At 42.0% G+C, this 21,040-nt stretch overlaps 1 protein-coding gene across 1 annotated transcript in view; it reads left to right on the top strand.

The window, feature by feature from the left end:
* The window catches only part of SRC (SRC proto-oncogene, non-receptor tyrosine kinase), a gene marked incomplete in the record, with an annotated part of 1,446,557 nt that overhangs the window by 1,383,329 nt on the left and 42,188 nt on the right, over window positions 1–21,040 (top strand). Inside the window, 1 exon segment of the mRNA XM_044090212.1 lies at window positions 13,958–14,089. Coding sequence (XP_043946147.1) covers window positions 13,958–14,089 — 132 coding nt within the window.

Raw genomic sequence — 21,040 nt, 5'->3', positions numbered from 1 at the left:
CATTCATTTACCCACCTTTTATCCAAACCCCCAGAATAAAGGAGAAAGACTCCTTCACTCTTTGGACATGCACAGACAGCTACGTTACTATTTGGATAAGACAAAGACCTTCAGAAAAACTGACCAACTCTTTGTATCCTATGCTGCAGGTTCACAAGGAAAGGCTATTTCAAAACAGACCATCTCCAAATGGATAGCACATTGTATCCGCTTTTGCACCATGGGAAAGCAGTGCCTGTTAATATTAGGTCCCATTCTACCAGGGCTACAGCAACCTCAGCAGCCTTTCTCAGGGGGGTTCCAACCAAGGACATTCTGGAGGCAGCTACTTGGAGTTCAGTGCACACCTTTACCAAGCACTACCACCTTCCATTATACTCAAAAACCAGAGCTGGTTTTGCCACTGCAGTTCTGCAGGGCATCCTAGCTTCACCTAACCCAGTTTAGTACCAGCCACCCATCCATATCTTTGGGATTCAACCCAAGTGTGATGACTGCAGCAGTATAACACAATGAACATAGTACAGTTTTGTACCTACCATAAATGTAGATGTTCGAGTGTATATACTGCTGCAGTCCAGGTTACCCTCCCACCATCCCCTCTACATACCAGGGTGTTAGTTATAACTCCATGTACATCAGTCTATTGGATGCATGTCTATATGGTGTATTTTCTAACAGCTAGTACTATTGTTTATCTATTAAGGTATTTTTGCATAGTTATTTGTATTGCCTTCCTAGTTGGAGGCACCTGACATCTGGGGCAAGAAAAACTGAAGAAAATGGCGTCGGCTGCCTCTTTTATCCCCCTGTCGCACTGACGTCAGGGAAGAAGCGACGACAACCGACGCCGGACCAAGACTTTGGGATTCAGCCGACTGCGGGACTGCCTGACGGCAGGATAACCCCAAGTGTGATGACTGCAGCAGTATATACACTCGAACATCTACATTTATGGTAGGTACAAAACTGTACTTTTTAATGACCAGTCTTTGTAGCAGTGGAATGACAGCCTACCACCGTCAGCTGGTGCTAATGGACAGTTGTGTACAGCCTGTGCATCAGGCTCCTGCTGGCTAGGAAAGTTGAGAAACCCAGAGTATTAGAGTAAAACAGATGCCCAAACATCCCTCACCCACTGTCTGGGACACCCAGCCACCAGATCTGATCATAGCTAGGAATAAGCATAACATCCTGCTCCTTACAAGATACCATGTGTTGAAGTTAACATAAGCCAGACAACCACAAAATAAATATGGGAAATAATTGTTACCATTAATGTAATAATTCATGTCTGAGTTTTAGGTTGCTTGTATAAACAACTTGGAAAAGTTGTTGTAAATTTAAAACCTAAAACACTCCATGCATATGTACACTTTGCCAAAGATCGCTTTGACTGATCAACTCTATAGATGATGTCATGTCAAAATATATATATTTTAAGGACCTTTTAAAACATGCCTAAGTAGGATGCTTCCAAAGTCATTGTAGTCATGTATTTCGAAGGCATGGTGCCTCGTAAGCAAGTGATGTAGCACCTCAAGTTCAAAGGGCTGTAGGAAGTGTTAGCAGCCCTAAGGTGTATGAACATGGTACTCAGCCTGGACAGTAGGGAACCAGCCACTCCTTGAAGTAAGTGGTTACAAGGCAAAGACACCAACACCATGATCTTAAAAACTATACAGGATCATTCAGGTATCATTACAAACCCCAGAGCATGTAAGTCATGTGGCAGTAATAAGGCTTTCCAGTTTATAATATTACCATTGAGTTCTGCTCCAACTCTAATCTTTCTGTGTCAGTGTCAGGAAGTCCAACATTTTGAAAGAGGCAAAACCAATAATCATTAAATAAAGGTTCTGAAGAGGAATCGGTTGCTTAATTCAGGTGATATACTGCCTAGGTGGTAAGAAGAGGTTTTTCAGTATGTGACACTTTGTCCTGTGTGCCATTAAGAATCACACACACATTTTGCACATTTTATATCAGCTTTAGCTGATCACCACCATAAATGCAATGGTGAAAGTGTGGGGTCCCAGAATGTTGCATGAACAACCAAAGCTTCAGCCTTGGCCATGGGGACTTTCAGTTAATCAGTGATGGTGGAGCTGTCCGATCTTGTAGCCCAGGCAGGTATGACCCTAGCCCTGAGTAGCATCCTGCCATCATCCAGAATGATACCACAGTACAAGGATAAAATGATTGACTTCAACAATTGGCTAAGCTTCTGGTGTCATTCTAAGGGGATCCAGTATCTCTCTGCCTGGGATGACATGATCAACAGACCATGATGCTTTGCCAGAGATGGCTGCACCTGTCACCCTTGGGATTCCGGATACTGACAAAGGCTCTTGCCACCCCTATAGTGCCTTTTTAGGCAAGGTTCAAATGACAAATTCACTACCGTAACAGGTACAAGCAAGCAAAATGTGAGGGTAATGCTACTCAGTGCTAGAAGTCTAAACCTCAAAATGTATTCACTCAAGGCACTCCATAAAATGGAAAACATCGACATCTGTGCAGTGACAGAGACCTGGTTCAAGACTCCAGAGAGCACCCCTGCATTACCAGGCTATAATTCATACCACAACTTTCGGCCACCTAACCTGGACCGAAACACTAATGGCAGAGGCGTGTCCATAGTCATTAAGGACATCCACACCTCAAGGCTAGTTGCTCAGCATAGTGCATTTGAGATTATCCAAGTGCCACTAACACTGGGCAAGACTGCAATTCAAATTGTAACTTGCTACAGATCCCCCGCCATGCTCCAGGATTCCCACTCCTCATTTCTTGATACACTGGAAAATATTAAGTACAACCCAACACCCTAATAATGGGCAATTTCAACTACCCCACCATTAACTGGGAAAACTACTCCTGTACCAACTCTCTTGCTCAACGTTTTCTGGAATTCATAAATTCCAACGCCTTGGATCAACGTATCCACATCCCCACCAGGGGCAGCAATATCTTAGACCTGGTCATTACCAACATGGGCGACCGATGTTCCACACCAGAGGTCAATTCCTCGTTGGTCAGATCCAACCACAAGCTAATCAGCCTAGACATCCACATCCTGCCCCCACCCCCCATTAGGGAAACCACCGTAAAAAAATTTTCTCCAAAGCCATCTTCATGCTTCTTATGACAGAAGTGGCGAACTTCACGACACCCATGCAGACGGACAATATAGGTACGACAGCTGAATCCTACACAAATGCCCTTTATAAGCACTTACACAAGTGCATGGATCATGCTATCCCTAACAGAACCAAGCTGCTATCCTCCAAAAAAAAAAAGGAAGCCAATCTAGTGGTCCCCTGCCATAAAAAAAACTCTACAACAGAAGAAAGAAACTGTTGCAAAAAAAGAGTAAAATCCCATGATTGGAGGAACTCCCTGGTCAGCCTCCATAAGAAGCTGAGATCCCTCATAAAATCCTCCAAAGCTAGTTAGGAAAACAAAATCACCACTGATTCTAAAGACAACCACAAATCATTCTATAGCTATGTCAAAAATCTCAGTGGCAACACTCAGATCTGCTCTGAGTTGCAGCACAATGGCACTAAATATACAGAACCAACTGATATTGCCAACATCCTGGCAGATAGGTTCAGTGCTAACTTTACCCCCCTCTCACCCCCTAAAGGGCCCATCTGTATACTGGAAGAATGCAAAGTTCCTGTAATCATGGCTGCACAGGTAAAAACCACACACTCCAAAGCCAAGAACACAGCATCCATGGGACCTGCCAACATCCAAGGCTGCGTTCTACATGAACTACAGAATGAACTGGCACCCCACCTAAGCACCATGTTCAATCATAGTCTCACCTCAGGTTTGTGCCCACTGAATGGCGCACAGCGATGGTTATCCCACTTCACAAATGGGGAGCCACCATGGACCCCAGGAACTATGGCCCAATTAGCCTAATGAGCCTGGTCTGCAAGGCCATGGAACAAATCATCATGGAACTTATAAACAAAGACATTGGTAATCTCCAAACTCTGGACCCCCACCCAGTTCAGGTTTGTAAAAGGCAGATCATGTCTCCGAACTTGATAGACTTCTTTGAAGCAGTCACCAAAGCCATAGACGAGGGTCCGGTGGTTCACATAGCCTATCTAGATCTCGCCAAGGCTTTTGACACCATCCCCCATTCTGGACTTATTGATGAACTCACTAAAGTGGGTATAAATCCCTATGTCACAAGATGGGTTGCTAACTGGCTCACTGACAGAACCCACACTGTGAAAGTAGCAGACTCCAAATCCGACTTCAGACCAGTGACAAGTGGAGTACCACAGGGTTCAGTCCCGGGTCCTCTCCTGTTTGGTGTCTACTTTTCTGAAGTACAGGCTAACACAGAAGGTCTTTGGCTAACAAAGTTCACAGATGACTGCAAATTAAGAGCAATAATTGAAACTCCTAACGATGTGGACATCCTACATAAGGGCCTCACTGAGACAGATGCCTGGTGTCAAAGCCATGGCCTCAAGCTCAATGCCAAAAAGTGCATTGTCATCCCCTTTGGTAAAAACTATGTACCCATGAGCTACCACATAGGTGGTAGTCTACTTAACACTGAAAGTGTAATAAGAGACCTAGGGACAGAGGTGGACAGTAGTCTCTCCTTTGATAATCACATTGCCACAGTAGTCAGGAAATCCTTCTTTGTGGCACACCTAATCACAAAAGGTTTCTCATCCAGAAAAAAAAGAGGTCATTGTTCCCCTCTACTCGTCACTCATTAGACCCATTATAGAGTACAGCACCCCTTTTGGTATGTACCTCACTAGACATCTACAACAACTGGAAAGGCAGCAGAAATACCTCACAAAGAGGATTACCGGCTGTGAAGGCTGCCAGACTAGCCAGATAGAATTGTGCAGATAATTCTGTCATTTGTAAATATGAATGTAAACTACAAGCTTGTTGTCTTAAATGTAAAGAAACACTGTTACATGTGGAACTGGAAATAAATGTGACAACAGTGCACTCTACTGACCAAAGTAAAGCATGTGGTGACCCTTTGAAGTAGACAGTGGTGCTGAAAAGTCTACATGAAAAAAAATTTCTGTTTTAACCAAGAGTTAAATTGCTAGATTTAAATATACAAATGTATTTTTATTGCTCTGTTCCTGACCAGTTGCAAGATAACAAAAGGGAGATGTTAAGAATGTAAATGCAATTAATGTGTAGTCTGGGAACTCCTGGAAAGTGTAAAAGAGATGATGTAATGATGTTTATCAGAACTGCAATAGCAATTTAAACAGAAAGAACCAGAGATTATTAAGCATTTTTGTCTTGACCATCCAACTCATCAGCACTTTGCCTGTTGCCTTATGCCAGTTATCTTAGACTTGTGTTTTCTTTTAGTGATAGCTGGGCACTAGAAAGATTAGACTGTGTTTTTTGTGATGGCAGAACTGTACTACTGATTTATTTTAAGTACATCTGTGTGACCTCTGAACTCTTGTCCAGCAGTGAGTGTAGTAGAAAGTATTGTCTTGTGGTTTTAATTGTTTATTACTAAATATTTTAAAACCTTCTAATTGTGGCTGGTTTGTGTAGAGATAAGTTGAGCTCTAGAGTACATTGCATATTTATAGAGTTTACTGTGCCAAGTCACTGTAATAACAGAAAAAGAACCTCCTGCGCGAAGGCAAATGCACGGCTCAACCATAGCATAAACCAAAACAAAAAAATTATAGAGCCGGCATACTGTGACCCGTAAAATAAATTTTATTAAATAAACAGCAAAACAGACCGGTTTCGGCTGGACAATGCCACAGCCTTCTTCAGTGTAAAGCAAACATGACAATCAATGCTCTTTAAATATATTCCTCTCAAAACTCATTGGTTGATGCCTAGAACTGTTCATTGAGACCAGGTGGAAATAATCCACCTAGTCTGACAATCCATTTCTTTTCTTTAGCATTTAAAATGGAATGCCAACCTGTCTTATTAGAACGATTCCCTTGTATGATGTCAATAACCATAAAGGAGAATTTAGCAGTAGTATGTACCATTTGGTATTTGTAAAGTGCATTGTGAATTTTTTTATTCTTAATATTACTAATATGTTCTGATATACGTAGTCTTAGTGGGCGAGAAGTTTGTCCCACATAAAAAGAACCACAATTGCATGTTGCCAAGTAAATCAACCAGTCACTACTGCAATTTGCGAAAAAATGAAGATCATAAAGTAAAGCACAGTTCCTGCTGGAAAATTCTTTTGATTTACATACATATTGACAATTGATACAATGACCACAAGGAAAACAACCACTCAGTGGTCCTCCCATCAATGTTGTCTGTAAAAATTGTAAATCATTATTGGTGTTACTACGTTTGTAATGATTGAAAAAAGAACTAAGGTTTTTCCCTTTGCGGAAGGAAAATAAACATCTGCCTGGAATGATACTGGCCAACTCATAATCACATTGCAAGATATTCCAGTGTCTCTGCACACTTTGAATTAGGATGTCAGAGTTCCTAGCATAGGTGGTTACAAATCTGATGGGTTGTTGTACTGTTGCTAAATGATCCCTATAAGTAAGAAGTTCTTGCCTATCCAATGAATCAACATGATGACTGGCTTTTAACACATCTCCCATGCTGTAACCCCAAGATTTAAATCTCCAAGTTAGATCACACTTATGCAGCTGGAGAACCTGTGCCAGTCTTCCCCAGAAGTGTCTGTGTGGTTGTGTAAACTCTTATCTCAAAGTATGTGTCAGCTACTTGGGCAGGGACATGAAGCACTGGTTGGACAGAGAAGGGTGCTGGAGATTTTAGCTTGCCCAGCTAGGCTGAGATCTGGACCCTATAGCTGTGCCAGTGGGGAGTCTTATTGGGGATCTGGAGGCCAAGGGCACAACCAGCCCTGGACTGACTGTGATCTTTGTGTGCTCTTAAGGGAACTTGCACTTTACTGTGTTTATTTGTTATCCTTTCCTCATACATGAGACGCCCTCTCTGGTATTAGTGGTGAGGATTGAGGCGCCTTGATTGGTGGGCCACGGCACGGGTGCCACATATTAATTGGTGGCAGTGGTTGGGATATCCTCACATATTAATTGTTTGGCAGCAGTGGGATATCCACATCACATACTAACTCGTTTGCAAGTACTAATTGGCTTGTAGTGGTGTGGGTAGAGTGAATTCTGTAGCTTGTGTACAGTGAGCTTTGAAGGTGTTTTGTACTCTAAAACAGCTATGCAGTGAATACTCAGAGTTCAGATCACAATTGTTTTATTTCTTTTGGTTATCTTTGTTAGTCAGGGTGATCAGGCAGCATGTCAGCAGAGGAGTATAGAAAGCTAACAAGGAGCCAGCTGGCAAAGATGTGCCAGGCTAGGGGACTGGTGCATGGAAACCTGACAAAGGCAGACCTGATTGCAGCCTTGGTTACAGCTGCATCAGAAAACAGCAACCAGGAGGACAATCAGACTGGCAGTGGAGATATAATTCCCTCGGAGAATGGACACCTCAACCTTTTTGAAGTGGACTTAAATATCCAGGTGGAGCTAAAGAGACTTGAGTTGGAGGCCAGGCGTGTGGAATTAGAAGCAAACGAGAGACTGCAACATTTGCAGGCTGAGGAGAATGAGAAACTGTTACGTCTGCAAGCTGAGGAACAAGATAGGCAGAGGCAGCATGAGAAGGAGATGCTGACTCTTCACCAGAGTCATGGAGGTAATGGGGAAGTGAGTAACTGGACCCCAGAAGCACAAAAGGTCAGTAAATTTCTTCCGCAGTTTAAAGAGGTGGATAATTTTAATAGTTTCATTCGTATGTTTGAGAGGGTATGTAAACAGTATGAAGTTGACTAAGGGCTCTGGTACGGTTCCTGACCCCCTTACTCCATGGTAAAGCTGTAACTGTTCTGTCCAAAATGTCTGACATTGCATGTTTTGATTATACTGCTGTAAAAAGTCTATTAGAACTGTTTAAGCTAACACCTGAAACTTGTAGAAAAATGTTTCATGAGCATAGACACAAGGCAGATGAAAGTGTGTGTGAATATGTTGCTGAATTGAGCACTTATTTCCATAGGTGGATGAGTAGATGTCAGGTCACCACTTTTGAAGAGCCGGCAGACCTTTTGGTGAGGGAACAAGCCCTTAGCACTTTGCCTGAGGACATGAGGATCTGGTTAGCTGATAGACAATGTGCTACGTTAGATGAGTTGGGGAAGGAGGGAGACCTATACCTGGCAAGCAGGGCAGCCCTACACGGGAAGGGGACCCCCAGTACTGCTCATGGGTCTAAAGGAACCCATAGTGGGCAGGTTAGCTGATAGACAATGTGCTACGTTAGATGAGTTGGGGAAGGAGGGAGACCTATACCTGGCAAGCAGGGCAGCCCTACATGGGAAGGGGACCCCCAGTACTGCTCATGGGTCTAAAGGAACCCATAGTGGGCAGCACAGACTGCCCCAACAGAATCTGCCAGTAGCAGGGGAAGCCAATAGTCCAGGTACATGTCCAGGAACTAGGGTTAAATGTTTTGAATGCAACCAGTGGGGCCATGTGGCATACAGGTGTCCACAGAGGCAAGGTGGGGAACCAAAGGTGAGGGAACCAGTAAGTGGGAAAGACAAAATGCCAGTAGTAGGTTGCCTGGAGACAACAGGGGTACTAAACTACCATCTTGCAGATGTCCTAAGAGGGAAGGATTTGGATGAGGCAGTACCATGTGCTTATGCAGTTAAACGCGGTCAGGCTAGGAGACAAGCTTGTGGGTCTGTTAGCCTGGGGGAGACCCAGACAGACTGCATACTTGCAGCCAGGACTGGTGAGGTGGTTGCTTCAGGGAGGAAGCTATGCAGTAGCAGTGAGACTGAATGTGAGCCACAGCTGCTTGTGGGAACTGATGTTCCCTTGGACAGAGTGACTACAAAGGTAGAGGTGAGTAGTAGTACCCAGGCTGACAGTGAGGCACCACTGTCAGAGGATGCCAGACTTCCTGTGGAAGGGGAGCTGGGAAGGGTTACATGGAGAAAATTGAGACAGGCTCAGATCTCAGACCCTACATTTGCAAGGTCTGAGGCAGGTAGCTAGGGAGGCACCTGATTCTCAAGGAAAGGGGGAATCTGTATGCTGGGACAAAGGGTTACTATACAGAGAGTGGACCCCTGAGGGAGGGCTAGAAGGTGAGAGAGTACAGCCGTTGTTAGTGCCTAGAGCCTACCGTCTGACGCTTCTGGCCATAGCCCATGATATTCCCTTTGTAGGTCATATGGGCATAAAATGTACAAAGAGGCATATTATGCAGAACTTCTATTGACCTGGAATTTCCAGAGATATAACAGGGTACTGCAGGACCTGTGAGCAGTGCCAAAAGGTAGGCAAGACAGAAGACAAGGTGAGAGCTCCTTTGATGCCTTTGCCTGTGATTGAGGAGCAATTTCAAAGGGTAGCTATGGATATTGTGGGTCTTCTGAGTACCCCAAGTTCCACAGGGAAAACGTATATCCTAGTGGTAGTGGATTATGCTACACGATAACCTGCGGCAGTGGCTTTGTCCTCCATTGAGGCAGAGAAGGTGGCAAATGCTTTGTTAGAGATTTTCAGCAGGGTAGGTTTCCCAAAGGAAATACTGACTGACTGACAGAGGTGCCAATTTCATGTCAGGCCTGCTGACTTGTCTGTGGAAGTCCTGTGGGGTGAAGCATATGAAGACCACCTCCTACCATCCCTAGGCTAATGGTCTTGTTGAAAGGTAAAACTCTGCAATCAAGTCCATGCTACAGGCATTTGCAGATCAGTTTAAGAGGGAGTGGGACAAATATTTGCCCCATCTGTTGTTTTTTTATTACACAGAGGTTCCCCAGGAATCCACAGGTTTTTCACCCTTTGAGCTGCTGTATGGGCATAGGGCGAGGGGACCTCTAGATTTAATTTGAGATGAGTGGGAAGGTGAGTGCGAGACTCACAAGGAGTCTGTTGTGGCATACGTCCTAAACCTCAGGACAAGGCTCAGGGAGCTCATAGACTTGGCCCAAGGGAACCTGGCAGAAGCCCAGCAACAGAAAAAGGTGTGGTATGACATTAATGCTCAAGCTAGAGAGTATGCTGTGGGACAGCAGGTAATGGTTCTCATTCCTGTCAGCCACAACAAGCTGCAAGCAGCTTGGGAGGGACCCTGCAAGGTGGTAAGAAAGGTAAGTGATGTTAACTACATGGTGGAACTGCTAGGCAGACAGCAGTGGCACAAATTATACCATGTTAACATGATGAAACCTTACTATGATAGGGAGGCCCTTGTGCTGAGCATTTGCAGTGGATTGCAGGAGGAGTCTGAGGGAGTTCTAGGGACTGATCTCCTCAGTGAGGCTCAGACTGACACCTCAGTGGAAGGAGTAGCAATGTCCCAGCAGCTATCTCCTACCCAGGTTCACTGGGAAACCAGGGTGCACCCACCTGGTGCAGCACCGGGTGGATACAGGACCCCAAAGGCCTATTAGGCATGCCCCTTATAGGGTGCCTGAGAGAGTCAGACAGACCCTGATAGAGGAGGTACAGGAGATGTTGGAACTAGGGGTGATAAGAGTCCAACAGTCCTTAGGCCTCCCCAGTGATGCTGGTACCAAAGAAGGATGGCAGCACCAGGTTCTTTGTGGACTACAGGAAATTAGTCATACAGAGACAGATGTTTACCCCATGCCTAGGACAGATGAGGCCCTAGAGCAGTTGGGTGGGGCTAAGTATTTTACAAACATTGATCTTATCAAGGGTTACTGGCAGGTGCCCTTGACTCCCAGTGCTAGGAGCCTTTGTGACTCCTTTTGGCTTGTATGAGTTCACAAAGATGCCCTTTGGGATGAAGAATGCCCCAGGGACTTTCCAGAGGAGGGTTTGCCCTTGCTTACCTAGATGATACTGCCATCTACAATCATTCCCGGCCAGAGCACTTTCAGCATGTCAGGGAGGTGCTGGGCAGACTACAGAAGGCAGGGTTGACCATTAAGCCGAGCAAATGCCAGGTGGGTATGGCAGAAGTCTCCTACCGAGGACATAAAGTGGGGAGTGGTACGATAAGGCCAGAACCTGCCAAAGTGGAAGCCATTCAGGCATGGCCTGCACCTGTTACTAAAAAGCAGGTGAGGGCATTTTTTAGGGAGAGCAGGGTACTACAGAAAGTTCATCCCCAGTTATAGTACCATAGCTGCTCCCCTCATAGACCTGACAAGGAAGAACAGGCCAGGTAAGGTAGTGTGGACCCCAGCATTTGAGCATGCATTCCAGAAGCTTAAAGAAGCTTTGGGAGGACCCCCTGTGTTATCCAGTTCAGATTACAGCAAATAATTTGTTGTGCAGGTGGATGTTTCAAAGCATGGGTTGGGGGCTGTACTTAGCCAGATTTCTTCAGAGGGAGAAGAGCACCTAGTGGTTTATTTCAGTTGTAGGCTCCAACCCAGGGAGGAATGCTATGCAGCCGTAAGAAAAGGAATGTCTAGCCATAGTGTGGGCATTGCAGAAACTTCAGCCTTATCTGTATGGAAGGAAATTCACTGTTATGACAGATCACAACCCCCTAATATGGTTAAACAGAGCCAGCCAGCAAAATGCCAAGTTGCTAAGATGGAGCCTAGGGTTGCAAACATATATGTCAGTGCAGCACCACAGTGGGAGTAGCAATGCCAATGCAGATGGGCTCTCAAGACAGAGAATGGGGTGAGGTACACTCAGATAGACCTAACCCTCTCAAGCGACGTTTCTCAAGGGTCACTTGAAAAACTAGCTTGAGTTCTCCTGGGGGGGGGGGTGAAGGCTGCCAGCCAAGCCAGATAGAATTGTGCAGATAATTCTGTCATTTGTAAATATGAATATAAACTACAGGCTTGTTGTCTTAAATGTAAAGAAATACTGTTACATGTGGAACTGGAAATAAATGTAACAACAGTGCACTCTACTAAACAAAGTAAAGCATGTGGTGACCCTTTGAAGTAGACAGTGGTGCCGAAAAGTCTATATTAAGAAATTATTTCTATTGTTTTAACCAAGAGTTAAATTGCTAGATTTAAACATGCAAATGTATTTTTATTGCTCTGTTCCTGACCAGCTGCAAGATAACAAAAGGGAGATGTTAAGAATGTAAATGCAGTTAATGTGTAGCCTGGGAACTCCAGGAAAGTGAAAATAGATGATGTAATGTTTATCAGAACTGCAATAGCAATTTAAACAGAGAGAACCAGAGATTATTAAACATTTTTGTCTTGACCATCCAACTCATCAGCAGTCTGCCTGTTGTCTTATGTAAGTTATCTTAGAGTTGTGTTTTCTTTTACTGATAGCTAGAAGCTAGAAAGATTAGACTGTTTTTCTCTGATGTCAGAACTGTACTACTGATTTATTTTAAGTATATCTGCTTGATCCCTGAACTCTTGACTAGCACTGACTGTGTAGTAGAAAGTATTGTCTTGTGGTTTTAATTATTTATTATTAAATATTTTAAAATCTTTTAATTGTGGCTGGTCTGTGTAGAGATAAGTTGAGCTCTAGAGTACATTGCATATTTATAGAGTTTACTGTACTAAGTCACTGTAATAAGCCTAGACTGTTTAGTCACATCTACCAATTAGATAATAATATTGCACAGTAATAATTGGACACCCTTTTAAGGGCCTTTGAGTTGCTGATAAATATTAGCTGGGTGGTGGCAGTAATTACTACCATATAGTCTTGGTAAAAGGGGCACAGTTGGAGAACCTGTGCCAACCTTTCCCAGAAGTATCTGTATGGTTGTGTAAACTCTTATCTCAAAGTTTGTGTGTGTGTCAGCTACTTCGGCAGGGACATGAAGCACTGATTGGACAGAGAGGGTGCTGGAGATTTTAGCTTGCCCAGCTAGGCTGAGATCTGGACCCTATAGCTGTGCCAGTGTGGAATCTTATTGGGGATCTGGAGAACAAGCCCCGGACTAACTGATCTCTGTGTGCTCTTAAGGGAAATTGCACTTTACTGTGTGTATTTGTTATCCTTTCCTCATATATGAGATGCCCTCTCTGGTGTTAGTGGTGAGGATTGAGGCTCCTTGATTGCTGGGCCAGGGCACGGGCATCACACTGGCCTCAAACAGATGCCCTACGCAGACTGTCTCAAAAAATTCCAGCTTTACTCTGTCGCATATCGCCTACTCAGGGGCAATTTCTGCGTAACATACAAAGCTATGGCAAACCCAGAGCTGTTGGACATGCTTCATTTAAAGAAATCCCAATCCCTCAGAGCTACACGCTCTAGGGACCTAAACCTTGTCACCACAATAAACAGAACAAGCTGGAGGGATAGATTCCTGTCCCAGAGACTTCCCATAGTCTGGAACAAGCTACCTATCTATATCAAACAAAGCTTCCCATTAGCACTCTTCAAGAAAAATCTTTATGATTGGCTAGGAAATAGGAAATTCACCCCGGGGATCACCTCTGTGTCTCTGCTCGACAGGGGCACAGGAAAATAATTCTCTTGGGTGGCGAAAGCCTGGGTATCTTTTTGGCTAGGCTTGTGTAGGCCCTAGGGTCGATAGCCTTGTACCTACCTATGAACCTATCATCAACATAGCATAGCAACATATCAGGATCAACATAGTCTGCATCAGAGCTCCCAGTTAATGTCTGAGGGAAGCAAAGGTAAAGATGTTCATTTTCAGCAGGCCTCTCCTTCCAATGAATCCTCCTAGGCGTAGGGTTTATCCGAAACAATAGTGAGCCTACAGTACAACCCAAAGGTACTGCACAGTATACGACAATTAAGACCAGACATTACCCTCTAGGTACATCCTAAAAGTAGTTACAAGTCTTTGGTTTCTCTTTCCCTTCTAATTTCAGGTTGTAGGACAGAATGTGCTGTACAGCTAGGTAACTCTGGGCTTTTAGGCTTTGTTGAAAGTTGCTAAATCATAACCTGTTTAGTATGTCCCGCTGAATACTGTCTGCTTTTTCTTGCAGGTGCCAAATTCCCTATCAAGTGGACAGCACCAGAAGCTGCTCTCTATGGCCGATTTACGATAAAATCTGATGTTTGGTCTTTTGGGATCTTGCTGACTGAATTGGCTACAAAAGGCAGAGTGCCATACCCAGGTAAAAGGGCACAATCTAAGGGTAAATGTTTGTCTGCTTTATGTTGTCTGGCAGCTGAAATTTGCCATTCTAGTCTATTTCTAAATGGTGAACTTGCACATTCCCAAGTCAGTAACTAGTAATTGAAATTCACCAGTGTTTATTGTTTCATTAGGAATCTACCACATTTTGCAAGATCCATTGAATAAAAAAAAAGTTAAAAGAGCTTTTAGGTTTAGTGTTAGTACCATTATTTATCTGAATCTTTACTATTTCTTAAAAATACACCTAATATTGGATTTGCAGTAGTGTAATTTGTGTGCTTTAGCTCGTAGTTAAAAAAATCTGACATTAATGGGAAGTACTTATTTTAAATGGTAAGTAAATCCCCAGCATCTGTTGGTTCCCCTCCCATCCCAGCAGCATCAATCATTATATATGCCTTTCACTCCCAGAACCTTCCTTCATTGTCTGTATTTATGCCCCAAAGCTTACAGTGGCCTTTTACCAGATTTTGTTACTTTATACACTTGTTGATCTTGTCATCGACCAAATGATCTATATGCTTTTGCAGTTTGAGGTCAAAGCCAGCAAGTTTCACATGGATTTTACTGTTTATTGCAGAATGGATTGTTCTGCAAAGGTGGAGACATGTCTCTGGAGAAACAGTGACTTCCAGAATTCAAATAGCAATGGATAGGGTACCTGCATTTAAAAATGTTTCTTCATAGAGACAACAAAAGAGTGACCCACATACTACCCCTGTTGGACACCAAAAGAAAAACAAGTTAGTTATAAGAGAATTATTTGTGTCTCTGTTTGTCTATATTGCTGGAACTAGGAATGATTTGTAAAACTTTATCTAAAACACAGTGTGAGCAAAGTAGCATGCAGTTCAGCTGGCATCCCAAAGACTGTGGGGTCTATGTCAATTATTCGAATGCTTAAAATGTCGAACGTTATATGGTCGAGACCATATGTTCGACATTTCAAGTGTTCGAAGGTTGACTTTTAACAGCACCGTACGGCGCAGAATGGGAGTATTTCCCTTTTCTGCACTGAAGTGTGGTCTCAGAGTTGGTATATTTAAGTAGGGGGTGTGTGGGGGGCGCAGGGGGGCTTGCCCCCCTGTTCGCACTGTTAGTGTATGTTTTTCTTTTCTTTTTCTTTTTCTTTTTTTATTAGATATTTGAACTTCCAAATATCGACCATATGGTCTCGACCTTATGGTATTCAACATTTTGGAACTTCGAATATTTGACATAGACCCAGACTGTGTGTGTGTGTGTGTGTATGTGTGTGTGTGTGTGTGTGTGTGTGTGTGTGTGTGTGTGTATATATATATATATATATATATATATATATATATATATACACACATGCATGCACAAATGTTACAGCATGACTTGAAAGAAACTGAATTGTTCGACAAGGCCTGCAATGGTATTTAGAGCACTGTACCCATTGATTTTTGCATCATATAGCAACAGTTATTTAGAGCCATGGTATTTAGAGCACTGTACCCATCGATTCTTACCGTCGTATAGCAGCAGTTATTTACAGTGCTATACACTTTGATTTTAGTGTTGTATAGCAGCAGTTATTTAGAGCTATGGTATTTAGAGCGCTGCACCTACAATTATAGTATCATGTACCATGCATCATGCACTGTTGCAGAAGTAGTAAATGTCTATTTTAGTACCACCTGAAGTGAAAGTAGCAAACTCAAATTAGTAATGCAGAAGACAGAGTGTGACTTTCTACCTACTGTGAATGTAACACAGACAATGCAAAAGGACTGTCAGCATACGTCCAAGTGTGCTTCACAGTTAAGGTGTGGTCTTTTTTTTTTTTTTTTTGCTATTTTGGATTTTTGAGATGTGTCTGGCAATAGGGTATATATTTATGAGCATTTTGTTATAGGTACAGAGGGCAGGACTTGTAGTACAGGTAGGCATAAAATGTTCAGGAGTTAACCAACTTCATTTAAATTTTTAGAAGGCCCTCACTTGTTCCTGGCCCTGGAAGTGGGAGGATGAGACCTCTTAATCAAGTGAGGTGAGATTTAAAATGTATGATATTTAGGCTTAGACTGACTTTAGTATTACTTCCACAAATTAGAAGTGTACAAACTGTTTGGAATATTTTAGGTGGCACCATAATTCAATTCAGTTACATCTGAACAGCTGTTTGTATGCCAAACTTGGAGACGTACCCAGTAGATATTAAACAGAAGACAGGAGGATGTGTTGGACACTAGTACAGGTGGACAGGAGATTGCAAGGAGGAAATTCAAAGGTTAATGAAATGAAGGTCAGCAGATGTGTGAAGCAGGAGATCTGGTCCATTAAAGATGGAAGAACAGAGGAAGTCTAGATGCAGTATTGTTTGTGGGGCAAAAGCGAACTCCAGGTAAGTTAAAGGAGGGTTAATGATAAATTAAGGCAAAGAACAGTTCCAAGATCACCCAAAAAGGCAGGCATTTGAATTTAACTTACTAATTTCTAAAATAAGTGAAAACAGCAAAATAAATATTCATGGATAATGTAGGCATGAGGAGGCTGAGAAAAGCACATGCAACGTAAGGAGGTGAACAGAGACCACTAAAAACCAAGCCTGCAAGAGTTGAACAGTTGATAAAATACAGCAGTTGGATTACTCACGGTCATGGAGCAGACAAAAAAAGAGTGCCAAAATTCAACTCCGCTCCAAAGGGAGTGTACTTTGGAAATGTAGTCTACTGTCAGGTAACTGGATTAACTTAGTAGTAAAGTCAACATGGCATCAGAGATTTATGCAGGGAGAGTTTTTTTTTCATTAACTACCATATAAAGTCAAATGTCAGACATCAGATGAAAGTCTCAGCTTTCTTTAAAGGCTCACAGCATTGCATTTCTGTGTGTGTGCACATTGGAAGAGATACCCTGCTTCACATGGTAAAAGTGAAGCTTTTTTTGGGGGGGTGGGGTAACAGTCATGAAGACAGTTTACAGGGTAAGCATGGATTAGAGAGATGAATTTGTGTCCTTGCCAAGTAATGTTTTACAGTAATTTTAAATGAGGCTTTTAACTTGCAGTAAAATTCTTACTTAAGATACACAGACATATGCAGTTCCAAGACAAGCAATGACTAATTATTTCAAAGCTGTGAAGATCTGCTGCTCCTTACTTCTTAAGATTTTTTGTAGTTTTCAAGGGCTGATGTTACCATGGTGCCCTTTCTACTTTCACTGGATTACCAGTAATCTAGTCATTACTTTGTAAAATGATTTTGATGCGGTGAACCAAAGATACTTTTTGTTTACGTTTCTGTTTTGAGGAGCCTTTTATGATTTAGACTTTGTGAACTGCTAGTTATAATGTTTCGTAAGTTACTGCAGACAATGACCACATGAGGGCAGTGACACCTTTTTGTTCACCTTTGGTTTATTGTAGATTTCAACAGGAATGAATTTGGCAGAAACACAGAATGAAAGTTAAATTAAGATTATTTTGCAAGGTTTCCTTTTTGCCTAATCACTTAGGGGTTGGTGTAAACAATTTTTTTATGAGCAGATTGCTGTCAGAGGAAAGAAGAGTCTTTGTGGCATAACAGAGACTCAGAAGGTTTAAAATGGAAGCATAGTAAGACATGCTGAAAAATAATGTGTGGAAAAAAGCAAACATGATTCTGTTCATCTTGTACCGAGAAAGGGGAGTATGAGCGCTCCACAGAATAAGGCCAGGTGTGTTGAATTAAAGCTGTACAAACACTATAGAATTATAAGATCGTAGGAGATACTAGGCTAACTGCCCTAAAGCTGTTTTAACCCACTTATCAATGCCAGTGGACTAGAACAGCTTTGATATATGGATGTACCTTAGGGCATCTACAAACTGCCACAGTCCATAAAGGGCCACAGGTGATGAGCCAGGGGTTTATTTGGGAGGAGTCTGAATGGAACCATTCAGATGTGAACAGTCAGTCATAAGCAAAGTAGGGAGCATCTTGCTGGCAATGAAGATTGCAAAAAGACAAAATATTTGGCATGGAATAAGTGATATGTTTGCTCTGTGGAAGTAAACAACTAGTGGGGAAGCATCTTGATGATGAGAATTTGGATTGGTCATTTTAAATGTAGAGACCACTAACCATACAGATACTCATGTGCAACCTAGGAAAGTGCATTCTTAGTATTACGATTCAAAAGAATGTTAACAGAAAACACAGTGAAACTGTCATAATGATGTAGCACAAATAAAATTTATGACGTATTGCTGACACTACAGTACAGCATTGTGCAAATGTTCTCCAGAAATGAATATTTGGACTTGTTTATCTTTTCGGCTTTTTCCCGGTTAGGTGTAGCTACAGTGGAACTCCGGTCTGCTAATGATTGGCAGTTTATTTTTTATGGTGCCGAGTTGCCAGCCCGACGCCCAACCTTCAGCGAAGGCACGCCCATTCACGCATGTCTTTCGGAGGCCACTCTACCTTTGGGAGGACATGCAGACTCCACACAGAAGGCACTCGAGCTGTGAATCAAACAGGAGAACCTCTTGCTGTGAGGCAACAACGCTACCGCTGTACCATGAATATTTGCACTACAAGAAGAAAATTATTTTAAGCTACTTGGAGACAGTCTTTGAGCTACAGCATTGACTGAAGTTTTAACAGCAGTTCATTTATGTAACAAAAATGTGTATAGCTATGGAAGCAGTAACAAGATCATGAAAAAAAAACGCATCATAGTGGCAAAATAACTAGTCACCGAATAGATAGTGAGAAACCAAGCTAGTTTGAAGGGATACGCATTTACAGCATCTTGTAACTAGATGAATTCTAAGATGTTGCTTGAAATGCTTTGTGAAAGAGCACCTCTAATAATAGGTTGAGTGAGACAATCGCAACTTAGTTGTTCCATCAAGAGGCAGAGGATGGCCTTAAATTAATGTAGGTGGATGTCTTTGCTGTGTCATTGTGAGGAAACTAGAAAGCAGGCAATTACATTTTTGTAGTGGTACTGAAAGTTGCATTATATTTATAGCAGAGTGCTACAAAAGTAAGCAGACCCTTGAGAAAGAAGACTAGTTAAATATGTTAATACTAAACAAGTGTGTATAATACAAAAGCATACATCTGAAGCAAGAAAGCACAGGAGCAAACCACAAAACATGAAGGGGTGGGGGAGCAACTATACAGTGTAAATCATGAAAAGAGCCTGTGAATATTTTTTGTGAATGACCTGATGTTACCAATTTGTGTGACGAAGACCATGGAGTCCACTAATGGGAGTACTAAAGCTTGCCGAAAAGGATGCATCAGAAGTAAGGCGTGATATGAGTCACCATAGCTTATGTTAGTAATGCAACTTTTTGTAGAACACGTCTTTTTTTCCATCGTGCTACAGAAGAAAGGAAACCAGAGTAACACAAGTGTGTCATCTTTATTCATTTCAGCCTAGTGACATCTCCGGGTATTTTGCTTGCTCATATTTGCATTAATAATCCCAAAATCATGTTTTATACAAGGTATTAGAAGCTTTTATCTTAAAGATTGCACAACGGCAAACACAACTGTATTTAATATTTGACTACCTTTTGCAGATAGAGATACTGAATATTATTTGTATAATGTTTATTTGTAATGTAATGTTTCATATTTTACTTAATATTTCAGCAATCAAGTGACACAGAGCTGCTTAGCCTCATATGAAAGCTCACAGCTGTATCAAGAAAATCCTTCTGGCTGTGTTTGTTTTGCTTTTGCTGATTGGTTACTGAGATATAGTAAGCTTTTTGTACAATATTACAAAATTCATATTTATTGTGATTATTGTGGCTCATAAAATCCATTTTAAGACGTAGAATTTAATTACTACAGCCATTGTAAAGGTTACCTTGTACTGAATGGTTTGTCATTTGCAGTTTTCTAATAACATTTATGGTTCTAGTAATATGAGCATTTGCTTGAACTGTGAGGTGATAACTTCATTTTTTAAGAGGTTTAGGCCATGCCTAGTGGAAGGCAGGGCACCAACTGAAAAGAGCTCTATTGGTGGGAATGAGTTAAGTCATGATAATAACTAGGTCTTAGTATGCACATCTTGGAATACAGGTGTAAAGGGGACTGTTAACATTCATCTACCATACATACATAAAGTTCTGAAGTGAAGCATTTTTCATTAGACAGAGATGTTCAAGAAAAAGAAAGTAGGGTGTTTGTTAATCTGGAAGGAAGGAAACTGAGCAAATGTGATGGAGCAGTTCTTCTGTGCAGAGAGTAATACATGCCTGTAATGGCCACCTAGTGGAGATGATAGAGCAAACCTAGTATCCGTTGCTAAGAATGCTTGAATTGAACATGAACGCTTTAGACATGGACAAAGGCATGGGTGTTGCTATAAATTAAATATTCTTTGCTGTGCAGTATGCTTGAGAAAAAGGGTAGGTCATGTAGAGTTTTATTTACAAATTTTTGATTGGGATATAGATTAATCAGGTAAGATTATTTTACAGGCTCAGCCCAAGAAGAGCAAGTACAAAGTAACAGCAGACAAAGAAGTAGTTTACAGTAGAGCTGAATCATACAAACACAGTGTTAACCATGTAAAACCAACAGCATAAGTCAGTCTAACACAGTGCAAGTGTATTTAATACAATATCCAGCATGCAGAGACATTATAACCAACTAGACATCTGTCTAACAAAGCAGGAAAGTATCTAATGTCAAGATATATACATTTGTATTTACAGAGTTATCGTAGTTTAATTTAGTGTGAAGTACAACAGAGGATGGGGGAGGTATATAGTGGGATTGTGTGTGTGTGTTTATATATAGAGAACAGTACAGGAGAGAGAGGGGTTAATCTAGCATGGGTGTCTTGAATGAAGGATTTCCTTTTGGCTGTGGATTTTCTTTATTTCTGGTTGTCATAAGGCTGTGTGGACTGGTAGAATCAAAAGAAGTAGTAATGTTTGACTAAACTCTGA

The sequence above is a fragment of the Protopterus annectens genome, chromosome 12.part0, assembly GCF_019279795.1.
Source record: "Protopterus annectens isolate FY-2018-M chromosome 12.part0, PAN1.0, whole genome shotgun sequence".
Taxonomy (NCBI): Eukaryota; Metazoa; Chordata; order Ceratodontiformes; family Protopteridae; genus Protopterus; species Protopterus annectens.
This window is presented reverse-complemented; position numbering and strand designations above follow the sequence as displayed.